This window comes from Piliocolobus tephrosceles, chromosome 2 (genome assembly GCF_002776525.5).
Source record: "Piliocolobus tephrosceles isolate RC106 chromosome 2, ASM277652v3, whole genome shotgun sequence".
NCBI lineage: Eukaryota > Metazoa > Chordata > Mammalia > Primates > Cercopithecidae > Piliocolobus > Piliocolobus tephrosceles.
This window is the reverse complement of record NC_045435.1, coordinates 60776742-60796891: the sequence shown is the minus strand read 5'-3', so window position 1 is coordinate 60796891 and position 20150 is coordinate 60776742. Positions and strand designations below refer to the sequence as shown.

The following is a 20150-nucleotide window of genomic DNA, read 5'->3' as shown; positions in this document are numbered from 1 at the left end:
TGAGGAATTACCATACTGTCTTCCACAATGGTTGAACTAATTTACATTCCCACCAACAGTGTAAAAGTGTTCCTTTTTCTGCACAGTCTCACCAGCATCTGTTGTTTCTTGACTTTTTAATAATCCCCATTCTGACTGGCATGACATGGTTTCTCATTGTGGTTTTGATTTGCATCTCTCTGATGATCGTTCATGTTGAGCTTTTTTTTCATGTGTTTGTTGGCCATGTAAATGTCTTCTTTTGAGAAGTGTCTGTTCATATTCTTTGCCCACTTTTAGATGGGGTTGTTTGTTTATTTCTTGTAAATATGTTTAAGTTCCTTTTAAATTATGAATATTTGTCAGATGGGTAGATTGTAAAAATGTTCTTCCATTCTGTAGGTTGCCTATTCGCTCCGATGATAGTTTCTTTTGCTGTGCAGAAACGCTTTAGTTTGATTAGATCACATTTGCAAATTTTGGTTTCTGTTGCAATTGCTTTTGGCATTTTCATCATGAAGTCTTTGCCCATGCCTATGTACTGAATGGTACTGCCTAGGTTTTCTTCTAGGGTTTTTATGGTTTTGGGTTTTACATTTAAGTCTTTAATTCATCTTGAGTTAATTTTTGTATAATGTGTAAGGAAGGGGTTCAGTTTCAGTTGCTTGCACGTCTAGCCAGTTTTCCCAACACCATTTGTTGAATAGGAGATCCTTTACCCAGTACTTGGATTTGTCAGTTTTGTCAAAGATCAGATGGTTGTAGATGTGTGGTGTTATTTTTGAGGTCTCTGTTATGCTCCATTCGTCACATGTCTGTTTTCGTACCAGTAGCATGCTGTTTTGGTTACTGTAGCCTTACAGTATAATTTGAAGTCAGGTAGTGTGATGCCTCCAGATTTGTTCTTTTTGCTTAGAATTGTTTTGTCTATATGGAGTCTTTTTGATTACGTATGAAATTTAAAGTAGGTTTTTTTCTAATTCTGTGTAGTATGTCAATGGTAGTTTGGTGGGAATAGCATTGAATCTATAAATTACTTTGGGCAGTGTGGCCATTTTCATGATATTAATTCTTTGTATCCATGAGGATGGAATTTTTTTTTTCATTTGTGTATGTCCTTTCTTATTGCCCTGAGCAGTGGTTTGTAGTTCTCCTTGAAGAGGTCCTTTGCATCCCATGTTAACTGTATTCCTAGGTATTTTATTCTCTTTGTAGCAATTGTGAATGGGAGTTTATTTATGATTTGGCTCTCTGCTAGTCTATTACTGGTGTAAAGGAATACTTGTGATTTTTGCACATTGATTTTGTATCCTGAGACATTGCTGAAGTTGCTTATCAGTTCAAGGAGTTTTGGGGTGGAGACAGTGGAGTTTTCTAAATATAAAATCATGTCATCTGCAAATAGAAACAATTTGACTTCCTCTCTTCCTATTTGAATACCCTTTATTTTTTTCTTTTGCCTGATTGCCCTGGCCAGAACTTCCAATACTGTGTTGAATAAGAATGGTGAGAGAGGGCATCCTTTTCTTGTACTGGTTTGCAAAGGGAATGCTTCCAGTTTTTGCCCATTCAATATGATATTGGCTGTGGGTTTATCATAAATAGCTCTTATTATCTTGAGATGTGTTCCATCAATACCTAGTTAATTGAGAGTTTTTAACATGAAGCGATGCTGAATTTTATCAAAGGTCTTTTCTGCATCTACTGAGATAATCATGTGAATTTTGTCTTTGGTTCTGCTTATGTGATGAATTACATTTACTGATTTGAATATGTTGAATCATCCTTGAATCCCAGAGATGAAGCTGACTTGTTCATGGTGGATAAGTTTTTTGATGTGCTGCTGGATTCAGTCTGCCAATATTTTATTGAGGATTTTCACATCAATGTTCATCAGGGATATTGGCCTGAAGTTTTTGTTTTTTGATGTGTCTCTTCCTGGTTTTGGTATCAGGATAATGTTGGCTTCACAAAATGAGTTAGGGAGGAGTCCCTCCTTTTCAATTGTGTGGAATAGTTTCAGAAGAAATGGTAACAGCTCCTCTTTGTACTTCTGGTAGAATTCGGCTGTGAATCCATCTGGTCCTGGGATTTATTGGCTGGTAGACTATTAATTACTGCCTCAATTTCGGAATTTGCTATTGGTCTATTCAGGAATTCAACTTCTTCCTGATTTAGTATTGGGAGGCTGTGTGTGTCCAAGAATATATCCATTTCTTCTAGATTTTCTAGTTTATTTTCATAGAGGTGTTTATAGTATTCTTTGACGGTAGTTTGCATTTCTGTGGGGTCAGTGGTGATGTCCCGTTTATCATTTTTTATAGTGTCTATTTGATTTTTCTCTCTTTTCTTCTTTATCAGTCTAGCTAGTCATCTATCCATTTTGTTAATTTAAAAAAAAAAAACCCACAACTCCTGGATTCATTTATTTTTGGAGGATTTTTTGTATCTCTTTCTCCTTCAATATTTCTTGTCTTCTGTTAGCTCTTGGATTAGTTTGCTCTTGCCTCTCTGGCTCTTTTAATTGTGATGTTAGCATGTGGATTTCACATCTTTCTAGCTTTGTGATGTGGGCATTTAGTGCTATAAATTTCCCTCTTAACACTGCTTTAGCTGTGTCCCACAGACTGTGGTACATTGTGTCTTTGTTCTCATTGGTTTCAAAAAACTTCTTAATTTCTGCCTTAATGTCAGTATTTACCTAGGAGTCATTCAGGAGCAAGTTTATCAATTTCCATGTAGTTGTGTGGTTTTGCATGAGTTTCTTAATCCTGAGCTCTAATTTGGTTGCACTGTGGTCTGAGAGACTGTTTCTTATGATTTACAGTGCTTTGTATTTGCTGAGGAGTGTTTTGTTACCAATTATGTGGTCAGTTTTAGAATAAGGGTGATATGGTGCTGAGAAGAATGTATATTCTGTTAATTTGGGGTGGAGAGTTCTGTAGATGTCTATTAGGTCTGCTTGGTTCAGAGCTGGGTTCAAGTTCTGAATATCCTTGTTAATTTTCTGTCTCATTGATCTGCCTAATATTGACAGTGGGTTGTTAAAGTCTCCCACTATTATTGTATGGGAGTCTAAGTCTCTTTGTATGTCTCTAAGAACTCGTTTTATGAAACTGGTTGCTCCTGTTTTGGGTGCATATATATTTAGAATAGTTAACTCTTCTTGTTGAATTGTTCCCTTTACCACTCTGTAATGTCCTTCTTTGTCTTTTTTGATCTTTGTTGGTTTTAAGTTTGCTTTGTCAGAGACTAGGATTGCAAACACTGCTTTGTTTTGCTTTCCATTTGCTTGGTAAATTTTCCTTCATCCCTTTATTTTGAACCTATGTGTGTCTTTGCACGTGAGATGGGTCTCCTGAATACAGCACACAGATGAGTCTTGACTCCTTATCTGATTTACCAGTCTGTGTCTTTTAATTGGGCTATTTAGTGCATTTACATTTAAGGTTAGCATTGTTATGTGTGAATTTGATCCTGTCATCATGATGCTGCTCGGTCATTTTGCTCATTAGTTGGTGAAGTTTCTTCAGCATGTCATTGGTCTTTATATTTTGGTGTGTTTTTGCATGACTGGTTCTGGTTTTTCCTTTCCGTATTTAGTGCTTTTTTTCAGGAGATCTTGCAAGGCAGGCCTGGTGGTAATGAAATCTCTCAGCATTTGTTTGTCTGGAAAGAGTTTTATTTCTCCTTCACTTGTGAAGCTTAGTTTGGCAGGATATGAAATTCTGGGCTGAAAATTCTTTTCTGTAAGAATATTGAATATCAGCCCCCACTCTCTTATAGCTTGTAGAGTTTCTGCTGAGAGGTCCACTGTTAGTCTGATAGGCTTCCCTTTGTAACTGACCTGGCCTTTCTCTCTGGCTGCCTTGAACATTTTTTCCTTCATTTCAACCTTAGAGAATCTGATGATTATGTGTCTTGGGGTTGATCTTCTTATGGAGTATCTTAGTGGTGTACTCTGTATTTCCTGAATTTGCATATTGGCCTGTCTTGCTAGGTATGGGAAGTTCTCCTGGATAATATCCGGAAGTGTGTTTTTCAACTTGTTTCCGTTATACCCATCTCCTTCAGGTACTCCAATCAGTTGTAGGTTCAGTCTTTTTATGAAGTCCCATATTTCTTGAAGGCTTTGTTCATTCCTTTTCATTCTTTTTTCTCTAGTCTTGTCTGCACACCGTATATCAGCAAGGTGGTCTTCAAACTCTCATGTCCTTTCTTCCACTTGGTAGCTTTGGCTCTTGATACTTGTGTATGCTTCATGAAGTTCTCCTGCTGTATTTTTCAGTTCCATCAGGTCATTTATGCTCCTCTCTGAACTGGTTATTCTAGTTAGCAGCTCCTGTGACCTTTTATCAAGGTTCTTAGCTTCCTTGCATTGGGTTAGAACATGCTCCTTTAGCTCAGCATAGTTTTTGATTACCCATCCTCTGAAGCCTACTCCTGTCAATTCATCTGCCTCATCCTCCATCCAGTTCTGCGCCCTTGCTGGAGCGATATTGTGATCATTGGGAGGAGAGGTCTTTTGGGTTTTTTGCATTTTTTTTGTTGTTATTGATTCTTTCTCATCTTCATGAATTTGTCTAACTTCTATCTTTGAGGCTGCTGACCCTTGGATGGGGTTTTTGTGGGAACTTTTTGTTGCTGATGCTGTTGTTTTTGCTTTCTTCTTTCTTTCTTTCTTTCTTTTTTTTTTTTCTTTCAATGGTTGGGTCCATCTTCTGTAAGGCTGCTGCAGTTTGCTGGGGGCCCACTTCAGGCCCTATTCATCTGGTTCACTCCTGTGCCTGGAGATGTCACTCAAGGGGGGTGGAGAACAGCCAAGATGGGTGCCTGCTCCTTTTTGTGGGATCTCAGACCTCAAGGGTCACCAAACTGATGCCAGTAGGATCACTCTTATATAGGATGTCTGACAACCCCTGTTGGAGGGTCTCACCCAGTTGGGTGGCACGGGGAATAGGTCCTGTCTAATGAAGCACTTTGTCCCTTGGTGTAGGGGATGTGCTTCACTAGGGGGAAACCCACTCATCTGGGCTGCCTGGATTCCTCAGAACTACCAGGAGGAGAGGCTAAGTCTGCTGGTCTGCAGAGACCGTGGCCACCCCTCCCCCTAGGGGCTCAGGCCCAGGGAGATCTGGGTTCTGTCCCTGAGCCTCTTCATTCTGCTTGTCTTATTTCTGTTGCTTGCTTGGTCTACCTTGGTATTTATGTGTGAGCCACCTCTATGCAAAGGCATTGGTCTCAGCCTTGGTACTTAATTTATTCTCTCCCCTCGCTTCCTATATATACAAAGGTTTGCAGAAAGGCAGTGTATGTATTACAACCAGTTCTCATTGAAACGCGAGATTAATTATATCCATCTAAAGGCTACGCTTTGCAATACAGATCTCCAGCCTCAGGTTAGGTCTCCACTGATCTGCCAACTGCTCAGATATGCCTAAATTCTGCCTCTTTTGTTAGTACTGCGTGACTATCCAGGGTCTTCCACGTGACCTCTGGGCTACAGTCAAGAAGGGAATCAGATACCCATGGCTTGTTAGTAATATGACATGTACATTTAGGCTTTGAACCCAGAAGTCCTAAGCAGCCTTTTCACGTGGCCCAGTTTTACAATTCTCGCAGGATGCAAGAGCTGACACTGAAATGAACCTCTGGCTATCTGAGTGGACTGAACAAGTGACACAGATGTTCTGCCAATTTCCCTAAACGAGTAGCAGGGATAAAGGACAATAACCTTAGCTCAGAAGAGGCCCCAGGAGTGAGGAAGGCTGGGAGTAACTGCTGCTGGCTGGCCCTGACTGCTGCCAAGGGCAGGCATGGAGATATAGCAGGGAGTAGAAGTCACAGGTATCTGCTAACTTTCTAGAAGGCCATATCAGTAACCTCATGTTTCTTACCTTCTGCTGAGACACCTTCTTATTACTATGCAGAAGACCAGAAGCTTTAACCTAAAGGGAGGTTAAATTTCTAATCAAATATACATGATGAGAAGTGAAAATTCCTTCTTCTCTTCTCTCTTGTCCCCTTTCTTGTGCAGGGATGCAGTAAGTGCTGGGAACTGCCACTCTGAACCATTAGACCTATGGGGCTTCGTCTTATGTTAGTACTTCCCATACATGCTTTCTCTCTTTAGTCCTCGTAGTAATGCTATTAGGTAGATTGAAATGCCCCCAAGGAATTTTCTGTGGATTTCCAACCTGCAGGTGGCTGTAGGCCATATAAAATATAGACCATACACTATGGTTATGAAAAATGAAATGGAGCATGGATATGAAACCATTTTTAGAATTTATACCGTGCTTAACAAAGGTAGTGGGGACTGTTCATAACTGGAGGCAAAGTGAGGGACCTAGCCCTGCAGGAGGGACCACTGTAGCATGAAAAGTGGGATATACTGATAACTAGGAGGGCGTGGGAGGAAGGGGCATTGAGAATCCAGTGGGAGGGTTTTTCCTTGGCATCAAATAGGAGCTGCTTTTTTTCCCCTCCAGAAATAGTGGCAAATGAAAGAGGGAGGGGAGAAGTTGGAGATGCAAAGATTATAAGACAATCATAGTGAAAGCTTTCCTTCTAACAAATTAGGAAAGAAGGTAATTTGTTCAAGCAGAGAGGCAGGAGAAATGGGAGTTGGGAATATTAAAACATCAACCATGAGAAATGTGATTAGTGATAAGCCAAAAATGAATGAAATCCATTTGATTAATATTATTAGTAACACTCTCTGAGCACATACTCTGCCAGGCTGTATACACTAATCACTTTATGTGCTTTACCTCATTTAATTCTCCTAAAGAGAAAGAAAATATTGTTATCCCCATTTTTCAGATAAGATGAATTAGGCTCAATGTTTTATTCAAGGTTGTACAAATAATAATTGATGGAACTGAGCCGCAAACACAGGTCTCCAAAGAGAGAATCATTTTGTCATGGTGCCTTCAGTGAAACACGGATATTACTCAGCTGAACAGGGTAAGACAAAATTGGCTGCTAACATGGATTAGGGACTAGCAGACAGGATGCTGCAAATGAAGGAGTTGAGTGGTTTTAGTGGATACATTTCTCAGGCAAGGTAATTAAGCAGGTGAAGGCAAACAGAGGAAAAGATTGGGACACAAAGATGTGAAGATGCTTTTTAGCTGCTTCTAAGACTTCAGGTGCTATGAGAGTAGAAATGATGCAACTTTTTAAAGCAGAATCCAACTGACCTACGATGGGAACACAATGTGAGGGAGAAATAAGTGATTGTTTTCTTAGGCATGGAGAATTTGGAGCTGTCTGTTACTGCAGCACAACATGGTGTGACCCTGCTAAGGCAAATAGTTGTCAGATTTTGATGTGTGGCAGAATTATCTAGGCTTCATGTTCAAATGCAGTGGCCCTTGCCCCATCTCCAAATGTACTGATTTGGAACCTGGACTGAGGCTGGAACATTATATTTTTAATAAGTTCTTTAGGTATACCATACCTACCGCATTTCGAGGACTAGTGAGGCACCCAACCTTGATTAATTTCAGGCACCTAAGGTACATTTGTGAGACTGGAAACAAGGCATAATGCAACTATGACTTGCCAAAAAATTGGTAGCTTTCTTCTCTGGCCTGAAGCACCCCATGCCAGAGTTCAAATCTTGGCAAGATTTCAGCTACTACGGACTCTCATGCAGGGCACAAAGGCCCTATTTCAAGAGGTTATTAAAGTCTATTCTTTCATCTACTGAGGTAAATTTTTCAAAAATTGTCAGGATATGCAATATTCTAATATTGAATCAAATGGACACCTGACTAACATGACCTGAGATGTTAATTCATGTCAAAGTTTTATTATGTCTAGAATTATTATGAGATTCTTGATTAACAATTCAAGGTAATATTGGTTGGCAAATCTTTTCATTATTGGTGTAGGAATAAGGGCTGATTCTGTCTTTAATCAAAATAGCTATGTTTCATTTCACTGCAATTTAAAGTAGGTTTATATAATTCAAAATTCTCAGCATTTTATATGAAATGTACATTAAAAATATTAATTATGTGAGCCTCCTTTCCTCCTCACAAGGATGACACTATTTAAATTATTTCAACAAAATGCGAATTATTGTGAATATGTTTTACATTTTATGGAACTTGAAAAATACTTTAATAGTTATGTCGACGAAACAAAGGTACAGGGTAAAAGGTGAAATTTATAAAGAAGCAATTTTCTCATAATAAACCTGATCGCAAATTGGTAAAAGAACAAATGATAAAAAGCGAGGTGAAATGATTTGCGAAAAGAAGTACTACACTGCCATCTACTGTTCAAATAAGTCATATGCTTTAATTGCTATCAGATCTTAATGTGCATTCTACTTGGGAGTGGAGGGGCAGAGAAAGGAGAAACTTGTGAAAAACTGAGATTATCAGACTCCATCTCAGGTATTGTGGTTCTGTGGAATGGAGATGGAGTTCAGGAATCTGCCTTTGTAAGAAGCACTCCAATTGAGCCTGTATAGGTGGTTCCCTAAACATACCTTAAGAATTACTCAAATATATCTTGGCCATTGTAAGGTATGATGCCAGGCAACACACGGTTCCATCAGTGACCCGTGCAAACAGATGGTTAGATTTCATAATAATTTTTAATGTGATTTTTTTATGGCTATGTAGACATTTGTGTATGCTAGAATAATTTTTTATCTCCAGGTTTCAACTGTGGCATTCTCTAATCAAATTTGCACTGCATAAATTTGGTTTTCACTCTTAGATCATTTTCAATGAGGAATATGCATTTTTAAAAGGATTGGGTTTCTATTATTTCTATTGTTTTCCTTCTCATCATGTACTCACTTTTTTTCTGACAGGATAATTATTGATGGAGCTAATTTGACCATATCTAATGTAACTTTAGAGGACCAAGGTATTTACTGCTGTTCAGCTCATACTGCTCTAGATAGTGCTGCAGATATAACTCAAGTAACTGTTCTTGGTAAGTGCACTAACTAATGAGAAATCGTTCATTTCTACATTTCTGATTAAATTCCATTGTTCCTGGTCAATATAGCTAACAACTATTTGAGCCCCTGCACATATATTGTTAATTTGAAATTTTTGTTTCAAAAGCAACACAATTTCAAATCCTTTCTCCTCTTTTCATATAAAAGAAGTTAATTAATGCTTAATTTTTTTCCCTACATGTGTTAATTTGACAATAGCAGTGGGAGGTAAGTGATGCTATCAACAGAAAGAAAAATAAAGCATGCTTGAGTTCCTAGCACTCTTGAGCTACTCTTTCCTGGTGTACAAAGAAATGGGGCTGAGGAATGGAGGTGGGCTAGATTGGAGGATCTCAGTAGGGGTTGGGAGGTGGATGCACAGTGGTCATCTCTAACCTAAAGGCACAGGCTGAGTTCCCAGGGTTCCTGGAAGGACGGGGAGGAACTTCCAGCATTCTGCAAAGGAATGTCTTTGATTTTTGTTGTTGTTGTTAATGAAAGTACTAATTAGGAAACAGTGTGCACACTTCACTAGTGTATTCAATGCAGTTACCCCTGAAATCACCAATGTTTAAAGCTCTTAGATCATCTAGATCATCTGCTGGATGTTTTCCAAAATTTCCCTTTCAGATTCACTCTCTACCAGCTCTTTGACCTAGAAAGGTTGCTTGTAAGGACAACATCAGCAAACCACTTGCCTTCCAGCTATTATTTGGTTCAGTAAGTGGAGGGCCATTTGGAGTGTTGTATTGATTCTCCCTACTTCCGTCCTGTGGACTGGGTGTGTTCCACTGCCAAAGTCATAGCTCCTGTAGACAGGGTCTCCTCACACCATTCCTTCTGATGGGACTCTAACAGCTGCATCCCACCACCAATATTTCAAGTCTCTCTCACACCCAACCTACCGAACATCCTGCCCACATCTTTTAAAAGATGTTTTATTAAAACGTTTTGGAACTATCCTAAATTTGTGTGAATTATTCATTAATTTTCTGTGGGAACCCTAACAGCTACAGACATTTGTTCTGTTTCAGTGGCCACCATTTAGTCTTTCCTTTTGTTTGCAGATATTCCTTAAAAGTATTGGTTTTGCCCACCCTTCTTTATCATATGTCTACATTAATCACTGTTATTAACAGACCTTTGTATCCTCAGCACTCCAGCTGTTGGGACCCACTGTTAGGTTGTGAACAAGGGAGGTGGTGGTATAGACCGCGGGAGAAAATTCAGTCTCTTCTGAGACAGGATGATTAAAAAAATGGGTCAACAGGCTGGATCTCTTCAAGTGAAGCAAATGGCCACCCCGCCTCAGGTGAAACAAATAGCCATCAAGTTGGGTTCTAAAAATAAAAGCGCAGTTTCCACTCGTAGAAAATAAAAGCGCAGTTTCCACTCGTATGAATTTATAGAGTTGTAGAGTTGGCTCGGTAGAATTGTACCTTGAGGCAAAATGTTTGGCCGTGGGTATTTGAGCATTTTCAGGTCTCTCCAAGCAGAAACGTTTAATCCCTAGTGATGATTTCAACAATAATTCATCAGATAAAGTAGTTGAGCTTCAGATACACTGGAATTCGTCCCAGGCCCAGTGAGTAGAGGGGTGAGCTCAGGCTCCGTGTGCTTTGTCCCTAAGTATGTTGAACAATGGCAGCCACCAAAGGGACTGAGTCTCCTACTGCTTGATGCTTCCCTTCTCAATTTCCTTACAAAATTTGAAATTTGATTCCTGCGATTAGGCTGCCGTTTTTGGAACTATTAAATTTTTAAAATTCTACATAAATTTTGCCTACGATTATATGTACTGTTTATGTATGCACTAATCTACCAATGTTTACAGAATAAAAATAAAAATAACATTTGAATAAAAATAAATTTTGAACTTTATTGTTCAAAATTTACATTCGTTTTTCTTTAGACTAACTTCTGATTAACCAAAGCATCTCTCAACAATTGACAATAATAAATAATTATATAGACACATGTGAGGTTTCTAAAAGACTATGTTTTCCCCCCTGGAAAACAATTTTTAAAAGCATATACTTGATCCACTTTAATCAAAAGTTATTTTTAAAAGCATTGACATAAACATGCTTTCAGGATATCATTTTTTAAAAGTCTCAGTTGCAAGTTCATCAGTTCTAGCTCCATATGATTCTCAGAGGAGCCCGATTTTAATGTAAGATGTAACATACAGCCTTAGTTTACTTCAGGAAACTTCAGAAATTAGTGGACTCAGTAAACACTGAAGAGAAACTGAAGTTCTCTGAGCTCAGAGATTCTGAAACCTGTTGAAGAAATAACTTTTTATTTAAGGCTTTAATGTTTGGACAGTCATGAACCACGGTTTTTAAAATGCATGTTCTCTATTCTGAATTGGAAACAATGCTTTTTGTCAATGTAAATTTCTAACAATTAACAAATATTCAGGAGGAGCAATAGACGGGTGCTTTCCACTAGGAGAAGAAAGAGCCCATTGAAAGGCTACATTACATAATATCTTCCTTTTCTCTTCTGCAAAAAGATAAAAGTCCTCCCCCCTTTAGAAATAAGATTGTTGCTTTATTTTCAAAGTACCAGAAATTTTCATTTTCTTTAGCACTGGAAAATTTGTGATCATTTACTTACTTAATTTTCCAGTTTCTGTCACAACATTTAACAATGTCAAATCTCCCTCTTCCTATATAAACTGCCTTCCTACTCCTTTTGAGAATTCCAGGTCAAGAAGGTATCAAAGTTGTTGTAATAAAAATTCATTGTTACCAATGACGATAAAAATCCAACACAGTTGCAAAAAAGAAAGGCAGAGCTCATGTTCTCTCTCTTTTTCTATAACCATAGGACCTAGTTTTTATTGACTTAATATAATAATTATATGCAAGACTGAAGTAATAATATCTTTTTCACTGATTTATTTAGTTACAAAACATTTATGTGTGAGGCATTGTGGGCAACGCAAAGCGTAATAAAATATGACCCCTACTCTTGGAGTTGAATCAGTCATATAAACAAATATGAACTGGACAAATAGAAATGATTCTTTGAGATACATCATGTTTCTCAGACTTGAGTATGCCTAATCACCATCCAAAGAACTTGTTTGTAAATGCAGATTCCTTGGTCCACCTTCCTCAGTAAGCCAGAAATAGGGCCTAGGAATCTTCATTGTTATTAACTACTCCTAAAATAATTCTGATGTCCCTGGTCAAGGATAACCCCTTGAGACCATAATCAGAGAAGAGGGAGGTAATATGGTCCACTGAGGAGTACATGTGAAGATGCTGCAGTTTACAAAGAACCCCAGACCCCAGAGGCTGATGCGATTGAGCATAGTGGAGACACGGGTCCAGAAAAGAAGGGTTTTTATGGAACCAAACTGGGGTCACCAACCCAGTGCAGTAAGACCAGGTGTCTAAACTGAGGTTTGCAGTGGAAGAAAGGAACATTTATCTGCAGGGCACCAAACAAGAACGGGTCAGCTTACGCTTAAGTCCCATCCTCGGCGATGGCTTGCAGGTGAGGGTGTCTAAAAGCGGGAGTAAATTTCAGGAAAGCAAATGCTACAGGCAAAAAAGTAAATTAATACTTTGAGGTTATACATTGGTTTATACCTAAAAGGGTGAGATCTCTTGAAGTGGGGATGGGACATGGCTTACTTAGGTAGATTCTAAGATGTTCTGATTTGCAATTGGTTAAGGAAGAGAGGCTTTATTTAAAAATTGGGAGTCAACCAAAAAGAAGATTAACTCTGGCTCATGGACGTGGCTCCCTTGAGGCCCCTCAGGAAGAAATTTACAAAAAAATGACGATCAGAGCTCAGACTTCAGTTTCCCCTTATCTGAGGTCTCCGTGCCAGCAAATTTATTTGGTGACAGTCTGGGTTCCAGAAAAACAACTTAGAGACATATATGAAGACATTATCTTCAGTTTCTATAGGGGAACCAAACATCCCTGTGACTCTAGCTTCCTTGGCTATTGTTTAAAGCTACATTACCTTCGTTCTTATCAAGCTGTTTATTTACTTCTTAGGGCTAGCTAGGTGCCTGAATTAGCCTTGAAACTCCACCTTTCACTTTCATTTGTCGGGGGCTCCCCAGGTCCCTAAGAGAGTGGTAACTGCTCTGTCTCAGGGTAGCTGGCAATGTGTCTGAGGAAGGGAATCAGATAAACAAAGGCAATTATCTACATTTTCCCTCCCTTTGTTAATTAGATGTTCCGGATCCACCTGAAAACCTTCACTTGTCTGAAAGACAGAACAGGAGTGTCCGGCTGAGCTGGGAAGCTGGAGATGACCACAATAGCAATATTAGCGGTAGGAAGACTTGGGATAACTGTTTTCATTACTCTGGATACTCAAAATTAATATAGAAGCCATTTTTTAACCAGCCTTAGTGGATTATTCTTCTTATAACATCCTTTTGAACTTTTAATATTGGGTATAAATTTTGGCATAACTTATCCATACTCCATATATTCTAATGTTTCTTTCCCCGTTTTAATGTTTTTCCCAGAGTATATTGTTGAATTTGAAGGAAACAAAGAAGAGCCTGGAAGGTGGGAGGAACTGACCAGAGTCCAAGGAAAGAAAACCACAGTTATCTTACCTTTGGCTCCATTTGTGAGATACCAGTTCAGGGTCATAGCCGTGAATGAAGTAGGGAGAAGTCAACCTAGCCAGCCGTCAGACCATCATGAAACACCGCCAGCAGGTATGCAGGTTCTCACATCAGGTTTCTAACAAAATATTTGTTTGTCCCCATCTCTGAACATCTTAGAAAAGATTGATAGAGTAATGTAGGATTTTAGATTTCTCCAAATAGCCGTAATAGTTGTATAAACAGCACACAAAATATTCAAAGCACACGCATCTCAGAAGTATTACGTACGAGTTAGATAGAAGCAGGAAATTAGGGGAGTGACATATGAAAAAAAATTACTTTCAGTAACTTCTGATGGCTAAACATCAAATTTAACCAGATATCATCAAGTAAGTTCTAAATTAAAGTTCAATATATATATCTAACATTATTAATTTTTATGCATTAAGTGTCTTTTCTTGTGTTTCAGCATCAATCTAAATTTCCAAGATGCTTTTGAAAAAATCTCAAGAATGACTGTGCTAAAATTTGTATTACTGAATTGTTATTGGTCATCAATGTGGTCATAGTATGACATTTTATTTTTCCTTGGCTAAAATAAATACTCTAGGATATAATTTCCTTTTTGGACTGAGTAAAAGCAAGTCATGGTGATAACTGAATCAGATAGAAATTAACAGTTGCGTGATTTTAGTGTACATCAGCCTTTGCACTAAACTCCACATTTAGCTATTTCTAATAAAATGAATCCATCTAAAAATATTCATGACTACTTTACAGGTTTTTTTCTGTTTGATGCCCTTAAAACTTGGCTGCTGATATGAATACATGGTGTTTATTTTATTCTTCTAAAGGCAAATATTCACCACATATGTTTCTAATGACAATTCTAATAGAAAAAATAGAGCAGGCTGAAATTAAAATATGTATTTTTAAAAAGCAAGTTCAGAATTTTAGAAAGCAGTTTTAAAAATTTTAAAAGCAGATTCAAAATTAAGACATATATAGTAAACCATCTACTCTCCACTGGATAATAATTATTTCACTCCAAGACTATTTTACCGTTTTAAATAAAATATATATTTAAAAGCTACCTTAAATCTTTTTAGGAACTGGACCAGATATAAATTAATAAGTACAATCAAACTTATTTAATTATCTGTGGTTTTTGGGGGGAGGAGTTGTGATATGATGACTTACCTATGGGTTAAAAGGAAAAATAATGTTAATGTTTTTAATTTTTCAGCTCCAGATAGGAATCCACAAAACATAAGGGTTCAAGCCTCTCAACCAAAGGAAATGATTATAAAGTGGGAGGTGTGTATTCCTTAATATGTTATATATTTCTTTGTACTCTTTTTCTCTTCCTCTTAGGTCTGCATGCTAACTACAATGATAGCACAGTATTTTTTAAAGAACAAAGATAAGATTTGGAAATGAAATGAACTTGTGAGTCATCATCATCATCGTAAATTTTAAAGATCATTGTGATTAAAATGATGTTATGAAACCTAGTTTAACACTAGTCAACAATTTAGGGAAGATTATACAGATTGATTTAGTTGTAATACATTACCAAAAGTTTCAAATTATTAATAGTTTAATTAACAATATTCTAGATTCTCTTCCATTCAAAAAATACTGAAAATCTTTAATTAATTTAGTATAATCTACTAGATATTATGCATATCAAATTGATGACCCCCCAAAGAATATTCACCCCTCATTAAACACCAGTAGACATTTTGTATTCTCCTTCCTAATAATTCTGAGGATGATCTTGTGAAGAAAGCATCATGAACGCCTTATTCTAGACCTGAAGATGGCATCCAGGATAATGAATGTCTTGCCCATCACCACACAACCAGAAATCCACAAAGCTAGGATTTATATATGAGGATCTTTGGACTCCAAACCTCAGTTTTTCCTCCTTTACATATCTCCATTAAATGTTATTAAATAGACTTCACCATTTGAATTTTGCATAAAAATGTACATCTACCCAGATAATTTTAATTATTCTAGGGTCATTTCCAAATTTCTTCTGTAACAGTGGGGAATTTTATTTCACCTCTACTACTTGGATGTATTTCATGATGAGTATATTGACCTACCTAAAAGGAAATTATCATCCAACCATTCTGATGAGTAATAGGCCTCCAACATTGAGTTTACAAAACTTTGTGTAAACATAGAACATTTTTTAATGTATGCTGAAATATACTAATTTATTTCCACAACTCATTCCAGGTATAATTCTTGGAAGAATTTTAAAATGCACAAAGTTTAGTTTGCTTTTTATCCTCATATGTTGGTGTTTGAACTCATTACACAATCAAATATTAGTCAATATTTTTTAGATCAAAATTAGCTCTTTATTTCCACTTCAGTGAAATTAAGTTTTACAAGTTTAAGGTGTGGAATTTTTTTTTTTTAAATGGTAATACATAGAAACGAAATATATTCAAGAATATTATTTCTTTCCTTGAATTTGTGGTTGTAAATAGTTACTACCACATAGTCTTGATAATTACTTAATTTATAATCTAAAATGATGTTAGTCTTTTAGGGTATATGTGTCTTATCCTCCCTTAAGTTCCATAGAGATTTTCATAAAATAGATAATATAGTCGGTTAGATAACAATAATGCTGTGTATTTGCCAATCAGTTCCTCAGAGAAGCACATCATGTTCCAGTAACATTAACTCATTAATCTTCACTACTCCTTTGGGAGGGCTATGGTTCACGATGGCGTCAATCTTATATGTCATACAGAGAAACTGGGAATCACAGAGTTTAATGACCTCACCCAGATGCCACGGGCTGTGTCACATGGAAAAAAGGCCAGAAATCTTCAGTCTTTTTGACTGCTCCTCTCACTCACAAGTCGTTTTTTATTACCCCAAAGATACACAAGATTGATTATTAATGCTCTCTTCTTGTAAGAATGGGGCTATAATAAGAAAACATCTATGGCCAGGTACAGTGGCTCACGCTTGTAATCCCAGCACTTTGGGAGGCCAAGGCGGGCAGATCACAAGGTCAGGAGTTTGAGACCAGCCTGGACAATATGGTGAAAGTGCCTCTCTACTAAAAATATGAAAATTAGCCAGGTGTGGTGGTGCATGCCTGTTATCCCCGCTAATTGGGAGGCTGAGGCAGAAAAATCGCTTGAACCTGGGAGGTGGAGGTTACAGTGAGTTGAGATCACACCACTGCACTCCAGCCTGGGTGACAGAGCGAGACTCTGTTTCAAAAAAAAAAAAAAAAAAAAAAAAGCATTTGTAATTTGTTTTTGAGGAGCAAATGGCATGTAATCTAGTAATTAATTGATTAGAGGAAGGAAGTAGTCACAGGAATTGGATCTAGACTGACAGTTACATTCCCAATATGTCCCATGGTGTCTCCTATTACCTTGATGTGTCAGAGATCTAGTCACTACTGACACAGCCAGTGAAATTTAAGAACATTCATTCATTAAGTATTGTTCTGTATGGATCATCCTATGGAAAGGAGTTAGACTCCAGGCTTTTCCCAGTTTCACAGTCAGATAGCATTGTGAATGAATTACCAGAGCCCCTCCAGAGATGTACCCAAAATAATTCCTATCTACATGATAACAGTCAGAGAGACATACTTTGGAAAAAAAAAGCTGATCTTTCCCAAAAGAATTAACAATGAAGATGAGCACTAGGAACAGACTGGATATCCCTAATTTTTGCTTATTTGTTTATGTTTTACATTTAACATTAAATATGATTGAATTCAAATAACAATACAATTTAACTGAATGGTAGAACTAGGCTTTTTAGTTAGCATTAGCTTCAAACATTCACTTTTCCTATATTAAGTGGGTCATGACTCACTCATATATTTTGAGTGTTCAAACATTGTAATGTTCTACTCACAAAACAGGACGAAAGAGTCTACTGCAACCTCATCAGTTAAATACCTGTATCAGGGTAATTTTTGCCTGAGAGTTTCCATTGTTCTTAGGCATAGGTATGTGAATTTTTAGCTTTGCTCAATACAATAACACATTTCAAACTTAAAGGACATCAAAAACAAAACCAAAAGCCCTAAAACCCTACTAATGTTGAGAAGCAGGAATATCTTTAATTACATGGTTATGCGATCACATCCAAGGTAGTTAATTCCTAATGGATCTAGGTTTTATTATTTATATTACAAGTATAATAAGAAGATCTACTGGCTTTAAAATGAAATTAAGTGGAATCAGATGAAATATTGCATAACCTAATGACTATAGTAGATAACAATATATTGTATTCTTGAAAATTGTTGAGAGACTAGGTTTTAAGTGTTCTATTATAAAAAATAAGTATATGAAGTAACATATATTTTGAGCAGCTCAATTTAGCCATTCCACAATGTATACATATTTCAAAACACATTGTACATAAGTATATACAATTTTTATTTCTCAATTAAAAATAAATAAAAATGTTCAACAATTTTTTAAAAAATAGAATTAAGGCAGGGCAGAAGTCTTTCTGTTTTCTATCTTAATAGTTATAACCTTGCTTGGTTCATAGATGTCTTTGAAACTATGTTGGAAGTACAGGATCTTTTTCTAGAAAATTATACACAAAAAGTCATACTAAAGATATCATTGGCTTCTCAGATCCTTTAAAGGATACACATGTACCCCATCTAGAGATTCCTACACCCCAAGTTAAGAACCTGTTTTCTAGAGACTCCTTCCTCGTGGGCTATTTCACGAGAGGCAGAGGGAAGGGAAGGCTGGTGGCCTTCCTGCTTACTCTGCCGTTGCTCCTTCTGTTCTTTGTTGAAGAGATTATTTGGGAAACATCTGAGGTTCAGTAGGCATTGCCTCAAAGTCAAATACAAAGCATTCAGGCTGTTTATTTGGGTTCCTGGGTACTAAAAAGGCCGATAACATAGCTAAAATATTTTTGTTTAAAGTGTTATGGTTTATTATTTATTTATTTAAAATTTATCAGAGAACTTTATTAAATTTAACTCCTTTCTTTGGAGCAAATTGTATAAAATGAATAGTATTATTTAAACACACTTATTGTCAGTAGGGACTGAAGGAAACTATCATTCCACATTGCAGTACGGCCCTACAGACTCATGGCCTAATTCACTGGGACAATGCTAAAGCCCCTGGTGAATGTATATCCATTTCACACTCCAAAATATCTTGGAACAAAACTTTCCAATGAATGGAAGTATAAGCAAGGTCTGCAGAAAAATCTCAGAAAGTTTTCATTTTGTTTTGATTTTTTTTTCTCCCAGTTAGTTTAGTTTATTCACGTTGGAATAGGCATATGCTTAAAATTATTTTGCTGATATGTCACTATGCTTTCAACTTAATTCCAAGCAATGCCTCTAATAAGTGTTTTAGTAAATTAGATTAAGTTGTGAAGGGTTACAGATTCTTTAAGAACACTATGTATGACGTTGTTGACTCACTCACATATCCAGACAAAATTACTGTTTATATAGGTGAACCTTAAATTTAGGATTAAAATCATATTTTAAACATATTTTATGTAACTGATTCATTTCAATGCACAATTCCATTATCTTTGAAATTAAACAGGCAGTTTAAACCACATTATTGTTTTTAAATTAAACTGTTGCTCAATTAAAAACTAAAGTGGAAATAACCAATTTCCCATACTAGAAATTATTCCTCCAGGCTGGGTGTGGTGGCTCATGCCTGTAATCCCAGCACTTTGGGAGGCTGAGGCAGGTGGATCACTTGAGGTTGGGAGTTTAAGACGAACCTGACCAACATGGAGAAATCCTGTCTCTACTAAAAATACAAAATTAGCCAGGCATGGTGGTGCATGCCTATAATCCCAGCTACTTGGGAGGCTGAGGAAGGAGAATCACTTGAGCCCGGGATACGGAGGTTGCAGTGAGCTGAGACCACATCACTGCACTCCAGCCTGGGCAACGGGAGTGAAACTCCATCTTAAGGAAAAAAAAAAGAAAGAAAGAAATTATTCCTCCAAATATTTCTATGCAGCAAAACAAAGTGGATAAGGGAGGCATTTTTTCTTAAAGAAAAGTAAAGAATGGTCAAGGAGCTGAGAAATTATTAGAAAGAGGAGCTACTGCTTCTTTGTATTAAAGTATAAACATGCATAGTCTCCAAATATGTATACATAATCTGTCTCTTCTTATGGAAGAAAAATGAAGAAGGAGAGAACCAAGTACAAGAAAGAGTTTTCTTCAAAAAGCCATGGGAGAATCCCATTCACAACCAAAGAATTCGTGGCCATATTATTTTTCATTTCAGTCTGTTTTTTGAAAATGAAAAGGTAGAATGTAGTGGAAAGCATAAGCAAAAAGCTAAAACACTTCGTGGCATTTCTTTGTAACTTCCTTCATGTATGAAAACTTAGACTTTATCATAAGGACATAATCCAGGCATCTGATGTGTAGGCTGCTCATTACTTGGGGAGGTAAGGGATTAATTTTCATACTTAAGCTCATATGATGACAAAACTTTTTCACAACCGTCTCTAAACCAAGAAGGGGGATTTAAGATCTCTCAACAAATGATCCTTCCATTGCGTTGTTCTTTATACCACTTAGGGTGGTTCACCACCAT

At 37.1% G+C, this 20150-nt stretch overlaps 1 protein-coding gene across 3 annotated transcripts in view; it reads left to right on the top strand.

The window, feature by feature from the left end:
* The window catches only part of CHL1 (cell adhesion molecule L1 like), a 213410-nt gene that overhangs the window by 173200 nt on the left and 20060 nt on the right, over positions 1-20150 (top strand). For all 3 annotated transcript variants that reach the window (XM_026446858.1, XM_026446855.2, XM_023198275.1), the window contains 4 exons: positions 8816-8940; positions 13152-13253; positions 13453-13650; positions 14786-14856. In XM_026446858.1, coding sequence (XP_026302643.1) covers positions 8816-8940; positions 13152-13253; positions 13453-13650; positions 14786-14856 — 496 coding nt within the window. The remainder of the gene's footprint in view (positions 1-8815; positions 8941-13151; positions 13254-13452; positions 13651-14785; positions 14857-20150) is intronic.